This window comes from Coffea arabica, chromosome 3e, assembly GCF_036785885.1.
Source record: "Coffea arabica cultivar ET-39 chromosome 3e, Coffea Arabica ET-39 HiFi, whole genome shotgun sequence".
Taxonomy (NCBI): domain Eukaryota; kingdom Viridiplantae; phylum Streptophyta; class Magnoliopsida; order Gentianales; family Rubiaceae; genus Coffea; species Coffea arabica.
In genome coordinates, this window is record NC_092315.1 from 47,030,600 (window position 1) to 47,057,248 (window position 26,649).

A 26,649-nucleotide genomic window follows, 5' to 3' on the forward strand; every position below is an offset into this window, starting at 1 on the left:
AACCAACTCTCATGTTTTCACAGGAGGATCTCAATCGGCTGGCCATTCCTTACAAGTATGCCCTGGTGGGAAAATTCTCTAGGGGAAGACCGAAAATGGAGGAGATACGCAGGTTCTTTTTCTCATTAGATTTACGAGAAGTAGCTTCGGTGGGGTTGTTTGACTCATGACATGTGTTCATGAAGCTGGGGAATGAAGTTGATTTTCATAGACTCTAGGCCAGAAGCATCTGGTATGTCCATGGCTTTCCGATGAGAGTCTTCAAGTGGTCGACAGCGTTCCATGTGGATAAGGAGCCTGCTGTAGCCCCCGTTTGGTTCCAACTCCCAAAACTGCCAGTGCACTACTTCAATAAGGATGTTCTCTTTCAGATCATCTCAACGCTGGGTACTCCGCTGTTGGTGGATGCGGCAATGTCGGAGACGACTCGTCCAAGCTGTGCGAGAGTCTGTATGGAGGTTGACCTGCTCAAGCCTCAGCCATCACGAATATAGATTGGGAACGGCGACAACGATGTGTTTTGGCAGAGTTTCATACTTGAAAATCTCCATCCATACTGCTCCCATTGTTTTCGGCATGGACATGGAGTGGAGGGGTGTCATATCTTGCACCCAGACCTCCGGGTATCTAAAACAGAGGGTAAGAAAGCTGGGAAGTTTCGCCTGCAGCCAGAGGAGGTGCGCAACCACAAGGAGACTGCCTAAGATGTAGTGGGTGGGCATATGGCCGCAGTGGTCGCACTGCTAGCCGTGGCCGTAGCTCTAGTGGAGGAGCTTCTGCTGCGGTAGTGGACATCCAGTTCGTGGCTAGTGTGCAGGCGAAGAGGGAGATGGTGCCGCTTCCAACTGGGACGGATAGTCCTGGCATGCGGCCATCACAGTTGGGAGAAGAAGACCTGGTGGGGGGCAAAGCAGGAGGGGGTAGCGAGAGTTTGGGTAGGGACAGGGAGGCACGAGAGGGTGTGACTACATAGGCAGAAGAGGGGGAACTTGAAGGAGAGCTTGGTGCGGCAGCATCTGGGGCAAGCGTAGGAGGCCCAACCACAGCAACGTCTGGTGGAGGGCCAGCCTGCTAGCTTGCGCGGGTGTGCAGAGGACTCGCAACCCAGCAGCGAATTGCACCTGGAGGAAATGGGAGATGAGCTGACCATAGAGTTGTAGGGGGCGAGGGCAGCAGTAACGGACATGGAGGAGAGTGATGCGAGTGAGGAAGGGAGAGAGGTGAAACTCCCTCTGGTGTCACCAAGATTGGTGGTCATACAGGAGCCGGATTAGCCCTCTACGCTCTTGGAGTTGAACATCGACCCCCTTGATGGGAATGGAAAGAATACTAAAAAGATGAAGGGCAAGGGATTGTGTTCGAGTTCAATCCGACAGATAGCTACGGTCCTCAACTTCGATCAATAACTTTCTCCAGGTAATTCGCGATGATTAATACACTATTATGGAATATTAGAGGGGTGTCTAAAGCGCCCAACTTAAGAAGATTGAAATCCATTAATCAATAGAAATGCAATATTAGCCATTTTTACCAAAAAAATGTATATTTTTACCAAAACCTATTTATTTTAGTTATAAAACTAAATAATCAAACCAAAATCAACTAATAAAATGCACTTAAAAATACGTAAAATAAACCCTTATCAAATACCCCCACACTTGAACCATTGCTTATCCTCAAGCAATATGAAATTCCAACCATCAATGATCCAAAGATTGAAAATAAACATATGTGGCATTTCAACTTCATTTCCTTGAATCAAGGTAAATAACCCTTATGTGATCTTTCCATTAACTTCAAGTACTCATAATATCAAACAAAGAAAAGCCAAGTATACCATAATTTTACTAATTCAACTCAATTTCTCATTTTTACCCAATTTCACAAGCAAGCAACTCATATAGTCAATAAAGATGTTAACTAATTCTCATGATCAACTTCTTATTTTATTAAAGAGGGATTTATTTTCTTTTTTCTTTTTCTTCTTTTTTTTATATATTTTAAGAGTTAAATACTACTTAAGTTGTGAAAAATGCCTTTTGACGCGAAGATCGATATTTTTAGATGAAGATCGCCGATTACTCAACATTTCACATACTTAAGTTGCTTTTCATACTCTTAATTCAAGTACCGCTTTACGCAAAAGTCGATATTTGTAGATGAAGACTCCTAGTTACTAAGTACAAGAACTATTGGAGTAGAATAACTCTTTTTTTATATAAATATATATATAGAGAAATAATAATAAAATTCCCTCTAAAGAATAATATGAGAAAAGTATGACACTTATTGACCATATTAATTTCTTAACTTATAAAATCAGATAAAAAGAATAATTTTCATCAAATATGCAAAATGTAGGCATAATCTTCTCTACTTTACTAGATATACTTTCCTATAGATGTAAAAATTATAATGACATAATAGTCATTTCCAAATTAAATGAGCAAAAGAAGTTTCAAAACCACGTATATTTATTTCAAAAGAGTATTTGACAAAATTTTATTTATTTATTATGATTATTATATATACAAGTATAAGGTTTTGGAAAAATTTTGACAGAATCTCCCTTTAAAAGTGGACTAAACTCCTTGCCAGCAAACCCAAGATAAACAACATTTAAACCAACTACTTATCCAACTTCAAACACAACTGACAACACAACTAAACAAAATCACAAGTACCACACAATTCCTCCCCCACACTTAAAATACACATTATCCTCAATGTGTAAGGGAAAGAAAAGAAAAGAAAAGTCATAAAAGTAAGAACAAGTTACTCCCCAGTTGAGATGGATGCGGTCCAGTTTATCCTTGAATCGCGAGCCATCGACCGATCAACCATTTACAAGCAACTAATAACCCTTTTTAACGGATCAACTACACCTTTAACACAAATCAAGGGGTTGAATTGCTTGATCAAAGTTCGCCTTTTTCACTTCAAATGGTCATTCTTGCTTCCATTTGCCAACCCTATAGCCCAAAAACAACAAATTAACTAAAACACTTATTCAAACCACAAAATCACACCAAATTAACACATATAACATAAACATTGGGTTGCCTCCCAATTAGCGCTTTTGTTTATAGTCGTTGGCTCGACTCACAGGTTCGGCTTCTCAAATTGAAGATGAGTCGCCCAAAAGACATATAAGTCCTTTTGGAACGATTTCACCTGCCAAGTAGGGTTTTAATCGTTGTCCATTGACCTTAAACCTTTCATTTCTTGAATTTGCCACTTCAACAGCTCCATAAGGAAATACTTGAGTAATTTCAAATGGTCCCGACCACCTTGACTTTAATTTCCCTGGAAATAATCTCAAGCGTGAGTTGAATAAAAGCACTTTTTGCCTTACCTGGAATTGTTTAGGGATAATATGCTTATCATGCCAATATTTCACCTGCCATATTTTTGCCTTATCTCTTAAAGAAAATGGGAACAACCTTAACTTTATAGCATCATCACTAACTCCATTCATTTTAATGGTATCACATATTTCCAAGAATGTAACTAAGTGTGAATTAGGATCTTCTACTGCATTACCTCCAAATTGAGATTGTTGAACCATTTGAATAAGTGATGGTTTAATCTCAAAATTGTTAGCATTTACCGTAGGCCTTGCTATGCTTGTTTGAGATCCTTGTATTCCCGGTAGAGCAAAATCTCGTAGAGCTCGCCTATTTGTTTCATTTTCGGCCATCTCTTCTTCAAATGGTAGCTCTATTAAGATTTCCTCTATTGGTTGCCAAACCTCTTGTTCCTCTTGTTATTGTGTATACCTTCTTTGTCTATGTAATGTCCTCTCAATTTCTGGATCGAAAGATGCTACTTCTTGAGATATCCGGTTCATACACTACAAACAGAAATAAGAGAGATTATGCAACTTTTATTTATCAAAAGCTGATTCAAATGTAAAATTAGCTATAGACAGCTTAACTAAAAAAAATAAAGATGTCTAAATTAATAGAGATGATTAGGCTCTAATATTGCCGCTCCCCAACAACGGCGCCAAAAACTTGACGGGTTTTTAATACAAGTGCAAGTTAAATCCGAATTTATACCTGTTTGACTGCAAGTATACAGGCCAAAATTGTAATGTAGGGTATGTATCGGGTTGATCCCATGAGGAGCAACTTAAACAATTACTAGATCCCAATTTACTCTATTATTTAGACTCACAATATATTTGAGCAGAAAATTCAGAATTAAATCTGACGACAATCTTTTTACTATCTAAAATCCTTAACTAGATAATTGCAATATCACAAATGGAGAAAAAAATTCACTAATTACTTGAATCTAGGGATGTAGATTCCACTTATGATACAAATGATCCAAATGAATGAATTTAACACTTGTTACTACTCTTGTTTAACCAGGGATTCATTTCCAAAATTGCCAAAACTTCATTCTCATGATAAAATTGGTCTAAAACAGTTTGGTTTATCCTAATCTCTTGGTGAAAACCGAAACTGCACTTGTTCATGCATGGAATGCAGATTTAATCCACTTGAGTGTAATTCTATTCTCATGAATTAACAACTCAAACTCCACTCATGTTATTCTATTGTTTTTACCATTTCTCAATGAGTAATAACAACTATAAACCTGCTATTGGTGATCAAACAACAACAAATAATCAAGCATACACAAGTAGACAAGTTAATACAAGATACAACAAGTATAAATCACATTCAATTCATATCACTTGGCCATAAGTTTCATCTACTCCCTAGAATAGAAATTTAGCTACTCATTGATGATATAATAATCAAATTCATAACTTCATTAATAAAAAAATCTCAGTTTACAAGTACAAGAAAGATAAAGAAAAGCTTAGCCAAGTAATGGTGAAGCCCTCGAAAAATCTGCTATGTCTTGTACTAGATGGTTACAAGATGAAGCTTCCAAGTGTTCCTGCAAAATTTCCTAGCTAGAGAGAGTTTTTGCTATCAGAAAATCTTGCTACATATCATCCCTTGACCTCTCCAATGTCTCTTCATAAAAGCTGGTCCAAAACTCATTTTTCCTGGTCAAATTTTCCATCCTTTGATTCCCAAATCTGAAATTTGTTAAGATAGTCAATAACCAATGTTTTTTACTTGAAAATAAGCCATATTGTATGCCCTTTTGTCTTCTGAAGTATGTGCACTGAATTCCCTTGCAACTTATAGCTGGAAAGTGGTATGAACACAAGAGAAATGGATGAGCAAATTGCAGATTTTCCGCTACAAAACGCGTTTTCACTTTTGACCTCACTTCAACTGTATTTTTCTCCATGATAGCCACCGAACTGGATGTTATGCAAAACACAAAGGTTGTAGCCCTTTGAATTAGCGTTCCAATGCTTCAAGAAGCATCAAATTTGGAGATCATTGGACAGAGACATGGTCAAAATACCATAGACTGGTCAATTCTGGGTTTCAGCTTTCGACCATCCAGATAAGTTTATGTTTTTCGACTGTTTGACCAAGACAACGGCTGAATTGGACTTTGATGTCTTCATACCAATTGTAGGTCTCTTTCGTAGCTTTAAAATGGTATAAAGATCACCTCAATCCGATGAGTGTAGCTCTAGATATAGTCGAAATACCGAAGAGTGTCAAAATTGTCTTGAATTGCATTTCCTCACTTGAATGTTTTTCACTTCATTTTTCTTTTAACCACCTGAATTCATCACCAATTATCTATTTTTCACCCACTTGACATTCTTTGGTGATTGAATCATTAATCCTGCATAAAAATGAAGTTTTTACCACTAAAATCAATAGAAATGCAATATTAGCCACTTTTACCAAAAAAATATATATTTTTACCAAAACCTATTTATTTTAGTTATAAAACTAAATAATCAACCCAAAATCAACTAATAAAATGCATTTAAAAATACGTAAAATAAACCCTTAAAACCTTCTAACGTTACAAAATGGATAGTCTTTTCAGAGACAAATAATAGACTTTCTCTGACTGGCATCAATCACATCTGAATGTTTAAACAATATGACTTGGTTTGTTTGGTTCTTGAACTAATATATAGAAAGCAATGAATAATTTTTTTGTGATAATATCATCGACAAAATAAACTTCTCTATCAACGTAGCTGTCTTGTGCACCACTGCTTCACGGTAATGGAAATTCTTTGCTGAATGAATAGACTTTGATGTCTCTTACATCAGATTTGTCGGCTATACATTTAGTTGAAGTGCTTCAATAGGAATAGAGAGATCAATTTAGAGGTGAAATTTCATATATAGGGAATTATCTGGCCATTTTAAGGGGCAATGCTAAATGGAAAAAAATGAGTACGGCTAGATTTGTTGTAGCAGAGTTTTTAGAGTATATTTTGAAATATTTTTAAAAAATATTTTGGAATATTTAAAAATAGAAGAGTTTTTAGAATATATTTTGAGATATTTTTTAAAATTTTAAAAAAATTTAAACTAATTTTTAGATTATCTTTTAGAGTACTTTTTAAAAATTTTAGTTTTTGGAATTGTTTTTGAAATACACATTTACTGTAGCATTTGGAATGTAAAAAACAGTTTTTCAAAAACAGGTGCAAAAACAAGGAATCCAAACGAACCCTATTGTATTTGAAAAACTAGTTTTTCAAAAACACCCCAAAAACGGGGGATCCAAACAGAGCCAAAAGTTTTAAAAACTATTATGAGAAGATTAAAGAAAAAAATAATGGCTCCATGCATTTGGAATTTGAAACAAATGAGGCAACTGAATAATCAAAAAAAAATGAGACAAAAAATCATGGAGTCTGTTGTTTAATTAATGAAAGTTTTGCTTTCTATCGAAAAAATAAAATAAAACAAAGATGTCGTTTACTTAGATATAGATGTTTGCTAGGAAAGGGACTAATTCTAATTTGCATTACTTAACTTTACCATTTTGGATACGTTACATCTTAAATTCTCAATTTGGGACATACAAACTAAACTTTCAAGTTTGCTTTAAATCAAGGATTAATCTTATATACATTGCCAATGTATACACTATCAGTATTAGATATATAACACGTGCAAATTTTGAATTTGAAATTTAAAATTTATTCATGTGTCAATCCATCCAACCGTGATAGTGTATAAACTGACAGTTTATATAAAATTTACTCTTGATTAAATCCAATTAATGACAATGTTAATAAAATTAATGAGAAAGGATATGCAAATTAATGATAATGTATCATTTTATTTTAACGGCGATTCCTTGATTCATTTTAAACATTTTCAATATGTTATCATTGATTTGAGCGTTTAAAATGTAAAATATACAAAATTGAGAGTTTAATGTGAACAGTGAAGAAGTGATATAAGTTTAAGGGTATAAAGTAGATTTAGTCCTTGAGAAAAATAAATGTATTTGTCTCTAATTTTCCATCTATATTTGTATGGTCGTTTATTTATAGAATGTTGAACGCACGATTTGTGTTCACAAGGAATTCATGAAAAAACTGTCCTATGTCCCAGGACCTGCTCGGTGCATGCTGTTTGGCAGTCTTGTGAACCCATTAAAGTGACATGAGGAAGTTTTAGTAAGTAATCAATTCCTCAATAAAGGAGCCTTGTAACATCTGTAACCTGATTCCAACCATATAATGATATATATTTTTGTCTTCTAATTAAAAGATTATATGTTTAATATTTTTAATTAATGAAGTTTACTATACACTGTTTAAGAAAGCCTTTGAATAGTCTTAATTGAATCAATTCCACTCATGACGATCTCTGTCTTCTTGTTTAAATGGCCCACATTTGCTCATTGTGCTTGCATTTGCCTGCCCGGACGGTGATAGATACCTATTCAAGCGACCCACATTCTTTACATTGATTGATAATTTTGACACTCTAAAAATAAGGCCACTGCCGAAATAGCAGCAGCTTAAGCATGGATTGGTTGGGCATCAATGCCCCAAAAATATGCATGAATTTAGGTATCGCCATTTCCAAGGATTTTTGCCTTCCATTAATTGCTTTCTACAACAATCTGCTATACGTGTTCAGGATATCCATGGCCATGGAACTCTCTTACTACATCCTAGGGGATATAACAGTGACATACACAACCAACTTCATTACCCTCATTCCTATAGTACACCTTTCTCTTGTCAACAATGGTAAGGTGTTGGCATGTTAAATCAAGTCAAAAAAAAATTTCTATATTATTATTTAACGGTGTTTTAGTTAAGTTAAAATTGTGGTAATTTTATTGGGATTAAGTTAGAGTAGTTTTATTCTTTGGAAATTAGTATTTTATTAGAAAATTTTTTGTTGTTGTAACACTACCAAATCATCTAATTAATAAATAGAGAGTTTTATTGTTATTGTCAGCTGAGGAGAGTAAAATTTGATGGTCTTGTTATTTTAGTGTGTGATTAATATATAATAGTTGGTATTATGAAATTTATCGCCTATATATTTTTTGATCAAAATTTTGGATTCTACATCTGGTATCAGAGCCCTAACTTCAAAAAATTGATCTTGGGGTGCTTATGAACATTGAAAATTTGTCCCAACCACGAGTTTAGTCTTGAGCATCTCCTGATGTCAAAGTTGGAGCATAAGAATTGTAATAAAAAAAAATTAATTGATTGAGTTGGACCACAATTTTCGTCATGGAGTATCCAATTGGTAAAGATTGGACCATAAGATTGGTTCAGAAGAATTGTCAGATTGATTGCGGTGTTGCGACAAAGATAGGAGAAGAATCTTGAGTTGTGGTCACCAAAATCGTAAAGTGACGAGTTGTCAATGAATTGACATCAAATTATGGAATGAAAATAGTTTATCCAGAGGTTTGGATTATTTTACCTAGTCAAATATAAATTTGCCCGTGCAATATTAAAACAACAAAAACTTTTGAAGATGAAAAATTCAAATTGATATTAGGAAAATTTGCAAAGGAGATCACTCTTAGTGATTGTGTTGGATTAAATTCAAGAAAAAACGTGATTTAAGGGAGGCAATGTTAGAAGAATTAAATCAAGCAATATTTAGAATTATATTTTTTTATTTGGTAATTAGATTAGAATTGGTGTCATAGTTTGTTCAGAAAATCTAGTTGAATTGTGTTTAAGAATTAGAATTAGAATTAGAATAGGTTTTATCATTTTGTTTCTCTATTTAAGGACTTGAAGTCCTAGGTTGGTAGTTGAGGAAAATTGAGTGACGAGATAAATTTGTTCAAGTGTGTGGAATATTACAACAACAAAAACTAAACTATAGTTGAAAAAAATTGAGCAAAAACTATAGTTGAAAAAAAAAAAACTGAGCAATTTTCAGCAACAAAAACTGTAGTTGAGGAAAAATTGAATGACGAGATAAATTCGTCCAGTTGCGGGGAATATTATAGCAACAAAAAACTGTAGTTGAGGAAAAATTGAGCGGCGAGATAAATTTGTCCAAGTGCATGGAATATTACAGCAACAAAAACTTTTGAAGATGAAGAATTCAAACCGATATTAGCACAATTTGCAAAGGAGATTATTGTTTGTGATTGTGTTGGACTTAATGCAAGAGGAAGATTGATTCTAAGGGAAGCAATATTGGAATAATTAAACCAAGCAATATTTAGAAGTATATTTTTTATTTGGTAATTAGATTAGAATTGGCGTCATAGTTTGTTCTGAAAATCTAGTTGAATTTTGTTTAAGAATTAGAATCAAAATAGGTTTTATCATTTGCTTCTCTATTTAAAGACTTAAGTCTAGGTTTGTAGTTGAGGAGAATCAATTAGTTGAATAAATTTCTTTATCCTCCTGTGCCTTCATATTCATTAGTCCAGCTTATCAAGCTGTGTGTTTTCCGGCTTCGGGATCTTTTCCGTCCTTTTCTAGTATGTTCAAATAGCCTCACGACTTATCATATTTGTTCATTGTTTGTTTGTGTGCTATCTAACCAACAAATTCTTGGTTTACAAAATACAAATATCTTCCGCTGCATGATTTTTTGTACTAGCACAACGTAGGCCTGACTTCAAATTGCCACTGATCTCTTTCAATCTTTCAAACGTATTTGTTTTTCATCTAACTCGTGCATGAAAAACATCAGTCCCTACCAATTCTAATTTGTCTGAATCAGCTTCCAATTGGGTGGTTCAGAATTTATTTTGAAAGTTACAGGTTCATACCAAAGTTGACAGAATAAAGATTTTGGTTCAGCGACAAAACAAGACATAATTTAAGAAAAGGTCAATCCAAGACGCGAGAGACGACCTTTTCGCTTCATGCAAGAAAGCCAAAGGCGGTTTCCAATTTATTGGGACATAGGACAGCTTTTCATGAATCTCTTGTGAGCACAAACCGTGCAAGACACCAAATCATGCTTAAAGGGTGTCTTCAACATTCTACAAACAAACGACTATACAAATATAGATGGGAAATTAGCGGCAAATACGTTCATTTTTCTCAAAGGCTAAATCTACTTTACAACCTTAAATTTAAGCATCACTTTTTCATTATTCACTTTAAACTCTCAATTTTGGATGCATTTCAAACTCTGAAATCAATGATAACATGTTGAAAATGTTTAGAACGAGTCAAAATATCACAGTTAAAATAAAACGATACATTATCATTAATTTGCATATCTTTTCTCATTAATTTTACCAACATTATCATTAATTGGATTTAAATAAAACAGGCTTCAAATCGGTCGGACTGCATTCACCAGAAAATTTGATTTTTTTTTTTCCTGAAATTGGGGGAGAATGAGACCCATTTCTTAACCGGGTCGGATCATGTTCTTTTTCAAAGGGGTCGGATCTAGTCAAATCGGTGAAGCTTATGTTTGGACTTTTCTAAAATGAGCTTTAAACTGAAAAGACTTGGGCCGGATTGGTTCTTCTAATGATATTAAATAAAGGCCTTTACAAATCAAATGTCTACTGGGCACTATTGAGTCAATCAAAATGGACTTGTGAATTGAAAAAAATACCTTGGGCCATATGGCTTGTTGGGCTTGTTAAAAGTCCTAGTCAAATAGCCTTTCCAGATGAAACCTTTCCCAGTCCTAGCCTTTCCAAAATAGTGCAATATTCTATATGGGATATCGAAGCACTTCTCTTATAAATTGCTGCACCTTCCCGTGGTAATGGTCCCTCCTCCTCATCTTCCACCATTTCTCCAAGCTCTTCTACTTGACCATCATCCCACTCGAAACCCCTTGTCACTGCACTTTCCTCAGCAACCACATTACTACTATTCTTGCTGCTTCCAGCTCTCAACCGCCCACTTTGTAAAATGATTCTTGGCTTTTGTTGCAGCCCGAAGCCAGATAAGTTGAACATTTACGAGGAACAAATTCGAGGGATGGACGTAAAACAGACACATTTTGGATTTTCAGGTTGCAGAATTGAAGTGGGATGACGTTCGATGACACCACAGAGTATGAAGAATAAATAGGCATTTCGTCGAACAATTGGTATCCACAAAACAAAATTTAGAAAACAACAGGACCAAAGGAGAACCTATAAATCTTCATGGGATAGAGGGTATTATTTGGAAATGTCAAGTCCCCGGTAGCATCTGCAAGAACAACAATTTATATACAAGAAAAAATTAATAATCAGAAAAAATGAATATGAGATAGAAAAGTGAAAATAAGGAACCAAATTTTGATACTTGCTAGTAATTTCCAAATAGTGAAGAAAGAAAAAAAGTAGCCCACCAGTTCTGAATTTTTGTAGCACCTCCTTTTCTTGTTGAGCTACGATAAGTTTGCTGGTGCTTCAGGGGAAAAGGCAGAAGCTATTCTCATTGCCAGAAGAAATAGCTATCCATTGGTTTAAACACAGCATATGTACAATACATGAAGCACATCGTACAAGCCAGTAACGTAAGGAACGCAAACGAGTTTAATTGAACGAAATATTAGTTATTTATAGCTTTTTCTTTTGGGTTCTAATATTATTTCTTTTTTGTTCAAGAGTATGGTAAATTTGTTAAGCAACTAGAAATTTGTAATTTGTTGCTTTTATCGAGTTGACTTTTTTTTTCAATTCAAGAAATTTCGAATATTATGAGAGAAAGAAGAAAAAGGGAGAATTTGATTCGAGTTGAAATAAAACGGTTGATAATTACTAAATGTTGTTTGAGTTTATTTAGTGGCAACCAATGAATGTAGACTGAAATTCTATGAACAAGTCACAAGTATGCACATGAACACAAAAAAATTGATAGTCCTTTAAATTTTGAGTATCGGGCAATTAATTTTCTTTAATCTATTATATTATGGTTTTTCAATTGAATGAAGTCAACATTTTAATTTATCGAAAAAGTTATTTTTTTTTTCATTGGTGTATGAGTCTTATAGATTGAGAGGGTGTGCATTGCACAAGCAAAAAGAAATTGGAACATTTTGTTACAAGGTATCTCTAGCATGTTACTTTCTTTTATTTTTTATTTATCTATTTCAAAGTCCCCCATTCTTCCTTTATAGGCCAAGCATAAAAGCAAGCAAGAGCTCATCCGTTTGACCAAAAGGGTTATTAACATCCCATTTGATAACCCAATTCAACATTTAAATTTAATGGATTCAAATCTTAATATGTTAAGATGCGTTTGATAATAAAAATTAAACATCTGAATTAATTATTTAGCACTGAATTTCCTAGGCAAAACTTGTTTCCAAAAATAAGTGATAAGCTAATTACTTATTAATGAATGTAATATACATTCAAATTTATTTGATTTAATATTTAACAATTCAATAATTTAATGAATTCAAACTTCAGATTTTAGATTCTTCACTTTTATGAAACGCACCCTAAAGTTCCTTTTTTTTTTGTATTTTATATAATTTTGCAACCTTTTTAGTTAAAAATGAGATATTTGAGTAATTTATGTAAGTGCCCGGTGCAACCCAATGAGTACAAACAAATTCACAATGATGCACAAAGATATATCAAATTTAAGCACAATAAAGAAAACTTAATTAAAGATAAAGGATAAGAAATGCAAACCAAATATCAAACCAATAGCCTCTTCAATTGATGGCGATGCTAACCAAGATGTACAAGTGAAGGCTCACTCCTTCCTCACCCCAAACACACTTTGGTTGAGCCAAGGAGTTTTACAACAATTCTAGTTAACCCTCAACAACCTACACTTGAAAGATCACTCACCCAATTAAGAACTATTTTATACAAATGAGGCAACCTTCACCAAGGTTTTACCACTTCAAGTGATAGGTTCACCTTCACCAAGGTTTTACTCCTCCTAGAGAATAACCTTCACTTGAGCAACCTCACAACCCAACTTCCCCAACCCCTTATACAACCAACAAAGAATCTTTCTACTCAAAAATCTCACTTGTAAGCTTGTATTTTGTGTTGGCAAAAGTCTAGTGTCTTCTTGTGCTTTGGGGTGTTTATAGAAGGTGAGAAATGGCTCCAAAAGGCTCTCCAACGGTCAAATATTAAATGCTGTCAAAACTAGCCGTTGGCCTGTCGGACGTCCGAACCACCTGTCGGACGTCCGAACCCTGTGTCCAAACCACCTGTCGGACGTCCGAACCCTGCGTCCGAACCCTGCGTCCGAACGTCGTCAGAGAGTCATCAAATCTTTGCGAAATTTCTCGGACGTCCGATGCGATCGATGTGCGTCCGAGGCGTGCGTCCGATCCTTCCGGACGTCCGATGCTTCCTCACGAGCGTCCGACAGAGTTTCCTTCTTGATGTTCTTCATCCTTTCGGACGTCCGATAGCTTCCTTTCGGACGTCCGACATGAGTGTCCTGTTTTTGCTTCTTCTTTTGTGCCACAAGAATCTGTTCTAACAAATTGCTCACATAAAAACATTAGCCCAAATCTACATTTTGGTTTGTTAATCATCAAAACCAAGGATTGATCGACCAAGGTCAACAATTTAGTTGATTATTCTTGGTATCAATTGCAAATCTTTTAAGCCAAAAGTTTGAAAGACTCTTTTGCTCCTCAAAACTCAGAGTAGAACCCTCAATCACCGAATTTTCATTCCTTATTTGCATAGTCAATAATATTGTGGCGGCCCCACTTCTCCCTAAGGCGAACCAGAGGGTTGGCGGGTCGCCTGCCTAACTCTCGCCAGGACTCACGCAAGCAATCTAGTCCAAATCCTTCCGAAGAATAACCTAAGCTATTGCAACACCGTTTCCTTCCAAATAGGCTGATGACGAAATCCACATTAACTTCAGAGATAACAGCATCTTCAAGATAGCCAATCGTCGACTCTTAAATACCTCACGCGTTATTTACAAGGAGTAAAGTCATACCATCACAAAAACATATAAACTCATACAACGCAAATATATACATACAAACCAGATACCAGAATTAGAGTTTACACTTTTCCAACTTCAAGTGGCAACCCAAAATAAAAGATATATAGTCGATTCAACACAACAGTTACAAAAGCTAAAAGCAGACTTCAAAACTTCCGAATGCCAAAACCTGTTAAGGAAAACAAATATCGTGGGGTGAGCTAAAGCTCAATGGTGCCCCAAAACATGCAGTCAAATAAAGCAAGTAGCAAGTATTAAAGTTCAACACTTAGGAAAGCGTATAACAGCACAAGGTAGGATACATGGGCTCTCAGGAGCCATTCTCCTCGCTTGATCAGAAATTACCGTAGTTGACCCTCCGTCAACTCTCACTACTTAAGGTCCATGTAGATACTTTTATTTCTCCTAACCCGACACCAAACATACCCCTGTCCCTTTTAATAGTCTAATACTACTTGCTAGCCTATGTCCTGCTCCTTTTAAATTCAACATTTTGCAACGAAGCTATTCTTTACCAACTCCCGAAGACCCAAACTGCATACTACTTAATTAACCGCAGAAATTTTTAAAATAAAACCATATAGCCTTACTCCAGTGTTTTTAAGCACGATCATTTCTTAGATAGCCATACCTTAAAATGAAAAAAAAAAATTTGAGATTATAAAAAATTTAGATCATTCTAACTAGCGTTCATACACGGACGTATATAATTACAATTATTATATCCCTTATTTAGATTTTTCTAAATTAAATAAATTTTTGGAGGAAAAAAAAACTAACTTCCGGAACCCTTTTTTTTAAGTAGATGGAAAAAATAATACCTGATTCGTTCATCTACCGCAGTTTTCACACTCCTCTGATCTCACTAATTTACATTAACTCATATCTAATTGTTCATAGGAAGACGAAGATACATGACTCGATCAATCTACGAAACGAATGCAATAATACACTATTTCTAGTCATTAGTGTCAACATTTTGGAGCTTATACCAAGGCGCACTTGCCGCGACAACGGCCGGCCGCGTATCGTACCGATGCAATCAAGGCGCAACAACAACTACAGCTAAACTCAGGCCACTAATTTGAAGGAACACGAAAAATCCATGAGCAGAAAAGAAGCACTAATAAAACTGAACAACGCACAGCTCAAATACACTCCAGCGCAAATGAGGCAACTGAATCACCAACAAAATAGAGACCGAAAATCATGGAGTCTGTTGTTTAATAAATGAAAGTTTTGCTTTCTATCAAAAAAATAAAATAAACATTGCTCCAAGTCATTGAAGCTAATTTATTAAGGTCCAATCCGACATTGAAGCTTGATCACTTGCATCTTCAATTGTTAGCAACATCTTGGTAGGCTTGCAAGAATTCTCCAAGTCAATTCCTTCAATGCTTGAGCACGGTTTTTCTTGAACTTGTACGGCATGAACTAAGGCTTGAAGGGACTCTTTGAACCTCTTAACTCATGCACGTGTCACTGGTCCTTATGGAACCTTCACAGAGTCTACGTAAACATCATGGCCAGCTTGCTCATTCGCATCATCGAACTAACGTAAAATTCTCAATAAATGTAGAAACACAGAACGTTATATGTGCATGAATCGATAGGAATCATAATCTCCAGTAATGCTGCCCAACATACTTGTGAATTTATGAACTGATAGTACTTGTCTTGGTGTAAAAACCGAGGGATTTTATGTCATTCATGAATACTATAGGAATTACAAACTCTAGTAATAGAGTAGCAACGTACTCGTGAAAGGGTTCATCGACAGAAATGTCTTCTTATTGTGGACCTTCAAATTGTGGATCAGTCCTTATTTCCTATTGTGAAGTAGAAATAAATAGTAGTACTAGTCTGACATAACATGTTATCAGAGTACCTGTGTAGACAAATGTTTTTTCTTTTCCATTTTCCATTGCTGAAATGTTTTAATCCAACTATTACTTTTGAGAAATTCTACTTGCGCACTGTTTTTTCAAGGAGAAAAAAAAAAGGGGGAAAATTCTGCATAAGCATAAACCAAGCCAACCCCAGTAACAATTTCCAGCAATCAAGATTACACCAAATCCAGAATTAATTTCAGAAAGTCACGTATTGTATTCGCTTGGTCTCGAGATGTTAGACAAATATTGTATTCAGAGGCCATGAGTACCATGTCTGGCCACGGCATTATCCTTTCCCAATTGGACCCGTTGTAAAGAGAGGAGCTACATTTCTGTTGTTGAATCGGACCTAATTATCAACAGCAATCACGCAAAAGAATCAGCACAAATTTTAATGGCCAAGCACGATAGAACTCATTGTTTAGTTTAAGCTTTTGCGGTGTCAAGTTAAATTCTGGTAAATGTACAAGTGAATACCCTAAAATAGTTTTCAAGGGAACTAAAGAATTATAGCAATAAATTACGTGCACCGCAGATTACCAAATTGTACTTAGAAACTCATCTAACCCATTCTAATTTTTCTTTTTTTTTTTCGTGTCAATATTTAATCAACCTACCGAGATCTTATCATTAACACTACATAAGATGTATACGAATTAATAGGGACAATTTTATCATTTCACCAAAATCCTCCTCCTCTTCCTCTTTTTCTCCCTTTAAAAAGAAAAAAAATACCGAGAAAGAGCACCATAGGAGCCTAGAGCTAATAAAAATTTAGTGCATATGCGTAATTATTATATTTCCATTTCAATTATACCAGTGCAGTAACAATTTTAATAACTCCAAATACTATATGCCTATAGTCATGGTCTCCACATATATAATGCATATCTATATATTGTAATTAATTAAATAAATATCATTCAAGTGATTTTTTTATTAACCCCACTATTCCTGATTGTTTTCTTTTATTGTAGGCAACGGTGGTGTTTGGATGACCAAGTATCATCTATCATGAAAATTCTCAAGCGAATGTAAAAACAAAATGAGCAAATTTAATCAGCTAAATCTTTTTGCTTATTTTTATTAGCCAAGTTTTGGTATATTATTATAATATTGGCCTTCCTTTTATTAGCCCAGTTTAGTAACACATTTGAGAACCATGCAACAGAATATATATCTATACTTGACTAACTTTTGGTGCCCTATCGATTTTGTGTATTTAGATATAACAACTTAATTTCATTGATTATGCAAAAAAAAAATTAAATTATAAAATACATTTTTAAGAACCGCTTTTGGACATCATTTTAATTTCTCACTGTGCTTGGGCATCATTTTAATTTCTCACCGCTTGCAAGCACGGTGTCCATCTTTTAGTCTATATTGATTCAAGTGTAGGCTCTACAGATTGACTTTCTGATCCAGCATTTGTTGTCTTGATTTTCATCTCCTTATTCTTTGCCAATAGGAAAGAATATATACCAACGATCATAAAACACATACCAAGTAAGCTGCAAAAATAATAATTACCAATTAATTCTAAAAAAGTTAAACTTTCACATGCGATTAATAATAAAGATGTGCTCCAATACTATAAATCAATGTTTACCCTCCAACACTCAATGCTTCGTTGAGGAAGACAACTTCTCCAATTGTCACAGAAAGCAGACGCAGTGGAGTGAACATCGCGGGATAAGTAGGCCCTCGTTCTGCTACAGCCCAAGAAATCACGCAAAAAGATAAAGCCGTAGCCAAAACTCCCTGAAATGATCGATTTTAATACCACACCTATCATTTTTTTCATATTCAAATTTTTAACACCAAATTAATTGATATTGACATACTATTTTTCATATTCAAACTTTTAACACCAAATTAATTCATATTGACATACTTTTTTTATATTTAAAAAGAAAGAATTTTAGAGTAAAAGTCTCGACTATTACCGAGAAAAAATTATTTGTATTTAAAAAGAGAGAATTTTGGAGTAAAACTTGAGATTATTACCGAGAAAAAGATTGTAAACAACTGTAGATTCCATCCCAATTGCCAAGCTTCCTTGGATCTGTCGATGCACAACCCTATAATTGCTTGTTGCACTGAGGCAATGGTGCAAGTATAAAACGTTGCCCAAAACTTATAAGGATATAGTTCGAATAACTTTCCCTATCAAACATCAATTTTAAGAAATAATCAGGTATGTGAACCAAATTATTATTATTTGTGAGGTTGCAGAGAAGTGAAACAAATACAATGTAGTTTCTATACTAACTAATTTCAAGTCCCAACTTAGATAAAGAACGAAACATAGAATCTACTGAAGACAGTGAATACCTGTGATATGAACCATAAAGCATTAGATAAGCAGCTGCCAATTAGAAATATGGTTCCACGAGTCCAGTTATGAGGCTTGACCTTTTCCATTACGATATGTTGCTCCCTACTGCTGTGGATGATGTGGAAGGCTTTCCCTTTATACAAAGCAATAACCAGTGCGCCAACAAGACACAGTATTGCACTCAAAGTCTTCATCTTGCCAACTATGGTATGTAGCTGCAATTTTTCCACTCTGAAAAATTCAATTGGAAGTAGATTCAAACAATTTATATTTAGAATGTGTTGGAATAGATTTTTTTTTTTTTTAAAGCACAGATATAAGATGAAAAAAACAAGATGTTCAAAAGACTAAGGAGATGATCATGACTACCTTAGAATTACGGACAAGAGAAAGGTGACCACAGGAATGAGGGTAAGGAAGTTTGTTGCATACGTCGCAGTGGTGTCTGCTAGGCCGTAACAAAAAAGTCCCAACGCAATGGTCATCCTGAACACAAAAACACAAAGCAATACATTCGGACACTAATGCCCTCAACACTCTAGTACAGGCAGCTGCCATTTTGGCCGTGGTTTTATGTTTTGTGTTTGAGTGTAAAATATCAATCAATATCAAGAATTCGATTTTAAGTATTAATCCTCAACTGTTACAGAATTCAATTTTAAGTAATCCTGAACCATGACAAATTAACATGTCATAGAAAAGAGCGGTACTAGTAATTAATCCAAAAAGTATAAACTTTCAATTCTTAGTGGTGTTGGCTTGAATGATGGCTGAGAAGACAATAAACAATCAAACCATGTTTAATTTTCTATATCTAAATACCGACAAATAATACATCTTAAGTTTTTTTTTTTTTTTTTTTTGTTTATTCTCATCAAACCTAATTACCCGAGTTAACAATCTGTTGGATTGGCCAAACAAATAAAAATAAAAATGCTACCCTACTAGAAATTAAAAAAAAAAAATTAAAAGTGCTACTTCACTAAATGCCATATCGTGCACAAAAGGAGGAAAAATGGAATACCCGGTTAATCCATCCACGAAGAGCCAGAAGAAAATGCGCCAACTCAACTTCTTTCCACCATCTCTACATTAGAAACCATTAATTAACAGCATGCATAATCACACTATAGCAAAGGATGATTTAAATTACTGTACAATTCTACAAAATGGATAAAGAGGGCCACCAAATATTGAAAAAATATTCAAAATACGTAAGACAGACTTATCAACCTTTCGCGGTAGAGGGCAGGAGGAGCAGTACAAATTGCACCTACAACATGTCGATAAAACAAGTAAGCATAAACAAAGGCTCCTTGACTGAATATTACTCTAGCCAGAATTTGTAGTACGCCACTGATAAGTTGCACGATTAGCATTGCAAGCGCAAATCTTCCATCCTTAATCCATTTCTTCACAGCCACCATTGTGTTTCGTGCGTGCTTCGTCTGTCTTTCTCTCTTACTGCTTCGTCTGTCTTTATGCTTACCCAGAAAGTCGGATCAATATTATTCTGAGCATAAAACACGAAGAACATAAAATGCAGCAACCACGAAGAAAACATTCTGCAACTGAAACCATTTAGCAGCCCACGTAGCTCAGGAAAATTTGAGACAGAACTTTAACATGCAAACGAAAGAAAGCTATGAAACTAGCAAACTTGAACTCATTCATGGGTTCATTTCTGCAATGTTTCAGCTTCTATATGCGCAGGAAGACAGCCATGAACATGAACTCAAAAGAAACATGTAAGCCTGTCTACTAAATCCACAAGACTCAAACCATTAACATGCCAAACTCTAATGCAACGTTTGCTGAAGATTCAACAACGGAAACCCAACAGGACATACGACAACAAAATGGGGAAAACACTTCTGTAATGGCAAAAAACTGTCTGCAACTTCTAATGCTTTGAGAATTCCGTAAATTTTCAGCTATGTTATCACTCAGATTTATTGCACAATCAATACAGGGAAGGAAGGAAAACCATGGCATGCCATCTTAACAAGAAACAAACCATCTAGCAAGAACATCAACTACCCCAAATCTGGTAAACAAAATTTCCAGGACAAGAACATGCAAATCGGGTCTGACCGCCACCAAAAGAAAAAAAAAAAAAAGAGAAAAAAAAAATGCAGCAAGAGTTTCTCTGCAAGCACCTTCTGCTGCGAATTTGCAGCTTATTCCATATAGACAGCTATTCAAATAAAAACCCATCAATCAAACTCACACAAACCCCCACGTTCTTATCCCCCAAAACCCAAGTGAAGCCCACAAATTTCTTAACCAAAACAGAAGTATAACTCAAACTTCCTCAAATACAAACCCGGACATGAAACCGAAAGTGTTGGATGAAACGCTACAAAGGACAGATGGCTCTTGGGTTAAAACAAATTTTAGAAACCAAATGATGACAAAAGCAATACCTTCAGACATGGCTATGAATATAGGTAAACTGCGAAGAAAAGAAACAACTTCAGCCTGTGAAATGCAAGTGAACGCAAGAAAACAGCATGCTGTCTCTCATCTTTCGGCTACATTCACAGGCTATGAATTTCGGGGTTTTCATGTCAAGAGATTCAAACAAGTACCAAACTTTACTCTAGCAATCAAGACACAGTATTTCAACATTTAAGCATGAGTAAGAGCCCAGAATCTCTGGTTACGCAGACCAGGTTTCATATGGAATGGAAGTGGACAAGAAAGAAAAAAAAAGAAAAGATTGAAGACTACCTATTCACCGCCTTTGGATCTGAAGCCTCAGCTTGAGTTTGATGAAGAATCAACCCAGGCTTTGATGGAGAAACCTTGCCGTAGCTTTCTTACAACCTCAGCCGCAAAGTTCTTCCCTTTTCTCTTAGTTTCTCCTCTGCTTACTCTCAGTTACGAACCCTTGCTTGCTGTTTCTCCTCCTCTCTCAGCCCGTCACTGCCCCCAGCCCCGTAAAATTGAGTGACGAGATAAATTTGTTCAAGTGTGTGGAATATTACAACAACAAAAACTAAACTATATATAGTTGAAAAAAATTGAGCAAAAACTATAGTTGAAAAAAAAAACTGAGCAATTTCAGCAACAAAAACTGTAGTTGAGGAAAAATTGAATGACGAGATAAATTCGTCCAGTTGCGGGGAATATTATAGCAACAAAAAACTGTAGTTGAGGAAAAATTGAGCGGCGAGATAAATTTGTCCAAGTGCATGGAATATTACAGCAACAAAAACTTTTGAAGATGAAGAATTCAAACTGATATTAGCACAATTTGCAAAGGAGATTATTGTTTGTGATTGTGTTGGACTTAATGCAAGAGGAAGATTGATTCTAAGGGAAGCAATATTGGAATAATTAAACCAAGCAATATTTAGAAGTATATTTTTTATTTGGTAATTAGATTAGAATTGGCGTCATAGTTTGTTCTGAAAATCTAGTTGAATTTTGTTTAAGAATTAGAATCAAAATAGGTTTTATCATTTGCTTCTCTATTTAAAGACTTAAGTCTAGGTTTGTAGTTGAGGAGAATCAATTAGTTGAATAAATTTCTTTATCCTCCTGTGCCTTCATATTCATTAGTCCAGCTTATCAAGCTGTGTGTTTTCCGGCTTCGGGATCTTTTCCGTCCTTTTCTAGTATGTTCAAATAGCCTCACGACTTATCATATTTGTTCATTGTTTGTTTGTGTACTATCTAACCAACAAATTCTTGGTTTACAAAATACAAATATCTTCCGCTGCATGATTTTTTGTACTAGCACAACGTAGGCCTGACTTCAAATTGCCACTGATCTCTTTCAATCTTTCAAACGTATTTGTTTTTCATCTAACTCGTGCATGAAAAACATCAGTCCCTACCAATTCTAATTTGTCTGAATCAGCTTCCAATTGGGTGGTTCAGAATTTATTTTGAAAGTTACAGGTTCATACCAAAGTTGACAGAATAAAGATTTTGGTTCAGCGACAAAACAAGACATAATTTAAGAAAAGGTCAATCCAAGACGCGAGAGACGACCTTTTCGCTTCATGCAAGAAAGCCAAAGGCGGTTTCCAATTTATTGGGACATAGGACAGTTTTTCATGAATCTCTTGTGAGCACAAACCGTGCAAGACACCAAATCATGCTTAAAGGGTGTCTTCAACATTCTACAAACAAACGACTATACAAATATAGATGGGAAATTAGCGGCAAATACGTTCATTTTTCTCAAAGGCTAAATCTACTTTACAACCTTAAATTTAAGCATCACTTTTTCATTATTCACTTTAAAAAATTTCAATCTCCTAAAAAGCCTCCTTCTACATCTATGACGAAAATATCTCCAAACAAACCTTGAATAAATATCATATCCTAACAAACTTGTAGTGGTAGCAAATTAAGTTGGTTGTTCGGATGATCAGTATGAATATGAGATAGAAAAGTGAAAATAAGGATCCAAATTTCATTACTTGCTAGTAATTTCCAACCAGTGAAGAAAGAAAAAAAAAAGTAGCCGACCAGTTCTGAAATTTTGTAGCACCTCCTTTTCTTGTTGAGCTACGATAAGTTTGCTGGTGCTTCAGGGGAAAAGGCAGAGGCTATCCTCATTGCCAGAAGAAATAGCTATCCATTGGCTTAAAGTTTAAACACAGCATATGTACAATACATGAAGCACATCGTACAAGCCAATAACGTAAGGAACGCAAACGAGTTTAATTGAACGAAATATTAGTTATTTATAGCTTTTTCTTTTGGGTTCTAATATTATTATTTCTTTTTTGTTCAAGAGTTTGGTAAATTTGTTAAGCAACTAGAAATTTGTAATTTGTTGCTTTTATCGAGTTGACTTTTTTTGTTCAATTCAAGAAATTTTGAATATTATGAGAGGAAGAAGAAAAAGGGAGAATTTGATTCGAGTTGAAATAAAACAGTTGATAATTACTAAATGTTGTTTGAGTTTATTTAGTGGCAACCGATGAATGTAGACTGAAATTCTATGAACAAGTCACAAGTATGCACATGAACACAAAAAAATTGATAGTCCTTTAAATTTTGAGTATCGGGCAATTAATTTTCTTTAATTTATTATATTATGGTTTTTCAATTGAATGAAGTCAACATTTTAATTTATCGAAAAAGTTAATTTTTTTTTCATTGGTGTATGAGTCTTATAGATTGAGAGGGTGTGCATTGCACAAGCAAAAAGAAATTGGAACATTTTGTTACAAGGTATCTCTAGCATGTTACTTTCTTTTATTTTTTATTTATCTATTTCAAAGTCCCCCATTCTTCCTTTATAGGCCAAGCATAAAAGCAAGCAAGAGCTCATCCGTTTGACCAAAAGGGTTATTAAGGTCCTATTTGATAACCCAATTAATCATTTAAATTTAATGGATTCAAATCTTAATATGTTAAGATGCGTTTGATAATCAAAAATTAAACATCTGAATTAATTATTTAGCACTGAATTTCCTAGGCAGAACTTGTTTCCAAAAATAAGTGATAAGCTATTTACTTATCAATGAATGTAATATACATTCAAATATATTTAATTTAATATTTAACAATTCAATAATTTAATGAATTCAAACTTCAGATTTTAGATTCTTCACTTTTATGAAACGCACCCTAAAGTTCCTTTTTTTTGTATTTTATATAATTTTGCAACCTTTTTAGTTAATAATGAGATATTTGAGTAATTTAGTTGATTATTCCTGGTATCAGTTGCAAATCTTTTAAGCCAAAAGTTTGAAAGACTCTTTTGCTCCTCAAAACTCAGAGTAGAACCCTCAATCACCGAATTTTCATTCCTTATTGGCATAGTCAATAATATCACTACTCGTAGAAACAAATTTAGGCATTTAGATTCAAAAGGAATTTTAGTTGGGAAAATAAAATACAAACTCGTAACTTTGCAGCGCCAAAAGCACCAAAACTAAAACATGGAATCAGAGGAAAACATTAACTTTTGGTTCATCAATACTTGTAATCAGAATTCTCGGGCGGGCCAATCCTCATGTGCTGATCATATTCATGAGCAAAGTTGTCTTCCCACTGACTATAAGAAGAATATTGTGTTTGTCCATGCTGATGATGATCCTCCCAATTCCCATAGTACGTAGTTTGCTGATTCCCCCAGTAACTATTGTAGGCAGACTCCTCTGGAGCCTTTTTTTTTCTCTTCTTCCTTCTCAGTTTCACTATCCGACTTGACTCGACCGCCATATTCCCTCCCATGGCCTTGGTAAACATGCTCATTCTCGTCATATTCTGCCTCCCACTTCAACTCCGGCCACTCCTCATCAGACTCCGAATCTGATTCAGACTCGGAGCCATCCTGCTTTCTACTGTACTCCACGTGCTGCCTCGTACTGGGGTCTTAGTATGGACTAGTAATCCGTTCAAATGGTTCATCCTTTGAATGGATTCTGGACGAGGAAGTAAAGGTTTTCTTCACCCGTGACTTCCATGACTTCTTTGACGACATTGTCAGGTACTAAAGATTAAAATCTACCAAGATTTCTTGACAGAAGAAGCTAAGAAGAGAAGCGGCAATGCTTAGATAACAAGCTTCAAGAAACAAAGATCTTACACTTTCGAACCTGACTACTGGTCATTTTATAGTACACTGTGTTGCCAATTCTTTCTATGTCCCCAATTTCGCAGAGAAACTATAACACCGGATATGGAAACTTTGTGCAACTTAATTTTTAGTAGCAATCAAATCTGGAAGCTCAAGCTTAAAAATGTTGTACCAAAGGTTTCTATAAACGAGTCTTTCCTAATTTTTAATCAAATGACTCTGACTGAACCGTGACATAGGAAAAATATGTGCTTTTTTTTTTTTTTAAAGTGTAAGCATGAGGTTTTGAATCTGAGATCTATTACTTACACTCCCTTCCTCTCTCTCCCAAAAACATGTCTTTAGCTTAATAAATTGTTTGGCTGATTTTTGGTTATTAAGTCTCATCTTAATTTGGAATTCAGACAAAAATCAAATATCTTAGGGATTACAATCAAATGAAAATGTAAAATAATTAATTATGAAAATTTTTGAGGAACCCAACTTGATCATTTTGGTTTTCAATTCTTATCAAAATTTTTAATTTCTACAAGGAAACTTATTGTACGTTTTAATTTTTCCAATAGTAAGTTTTGAAAGTTAAATAGTAAGTTTGTGTAATAAAATTGTGAATTTTATGAGTGACAAAAACTTACTACTTAATTTTAAAAACTTACCATTTTCTATGAAAAACTTACATATAACTAGATTAGTAAGTTTGACTAGAATAATAGTAAGTTTTGGAAGATGAAGGGTAAGTTTGTGTAGCACAAAGGTAAATTTTATGAATGACTAAAACTTATTGCTTTATTGCACAAATTTATAAATTTTACTTGAAAAGCTTACATATAACTAGATTGGTCAGTTTAATTAGAGTAATAGAATAATAATGATAAGTTTTGGAAGATAAATGATAAATTTGTGTAATAAAAAGGTAAATTTATGGATGATTTACTACTTCATTACAGAAACTTACCAATTTATATAACTAGATTACTAAGTTTTATTAGATTAACAGTAAGTTTTGATAGATAAAAAAGTAAATTTTATGGACAATTTACTACATCAATGAACCACAACCTAGGAAAAATGCAGTATTTAGTATTTAGTCATTTTTTCCTATGATCATGGTTTTGTATTGTCTCTTGGTTTCTGTAGTTCATTTTGCCAATGTATTATTGACAAAACGGGCAAGGTAAAGAATTGGCACATAAATATAAAAGACAAGTAAGGAGCACAGGCATTAAATTCCCCAAAACCTTAATTATTTTTTCTTGTGAAAATAGTAGACGAGGAAAAAAAAAAGTAGATTGTTGTCTCGTTATTTTTTCCCTTCATGAAAATAAATAGGACATTATTGTCTTTTTATTCCGAAGTACTCATTCCTGTAGCAACAATCAACTGTTTTTCTAAGTAAGAATAAGGCTCTAGGATAAGGAAGATATAGATTTGGAGTCTTAAAGTCCCTTGGCCTGCCATGCTTGATGCTTCATTTCCCACGTCTTTTTAAGATAGAGGCCACTTACCATGACCTAAAAAGATCACCTCACCAGCTAAGTGTAAATTTGAAACTGCAAATGATGCGGACATCAAGGTCGTCCAAGTAGCTTGTGATGATCAA

The 26,649-nt window shown here is 34.6% G+C and overlaps 1 protein-coding gene and 1 long non-coding RNA gene across 2 annotated transcripts; both read right to left on the reverse strand.

Moving 5' to 3' along the window:
* Window positions 1–11,337: 11,337 nt before the first annotated feature.
* Window positions 11,338–11,837, reverse strand: LOC140038752 (uncharacterized). Its single transcript, XR_011842327.1, has 2 exons — window positions 11,676–11,837; window positions 11,338–11,533 (listed from the first exon to the last, which is right to left on the reverse strand). It is a non-coding gene; the product is annotated as an uncharacterized lncRNA (long non-coding RNA).
* A 5,702-nt stretch (window positions 11,838–17,539) lies between these two features.
* On the reverse strand, window positions 17,540–19,926 carry LOC140038579 (WAT1-related protein At5g64700-like). Its single transcript, XM_072083965.1, has 7 exons — window positions 19,733–19,926; window positions 19,524–19,586; window positions 18,869–18,985; window positions 18,496–18,730; window positions 18,169–18,327; window positions 17,771–17,922; window positions 17,540–17,672 (listed from the first exon to the last, which is right to left on the reverse strand). The coding sequence occupies exons 1-7, from the start codon at window positions 19,924–19,926 to the stop codon at window positions 17,540–17,542; spliced, it is 1,053 nt and encodes a 350-aa protein (XP_071940066.1).
* Window positions 19,927–26,649: the final 6,723 nt, after the last annotated feature.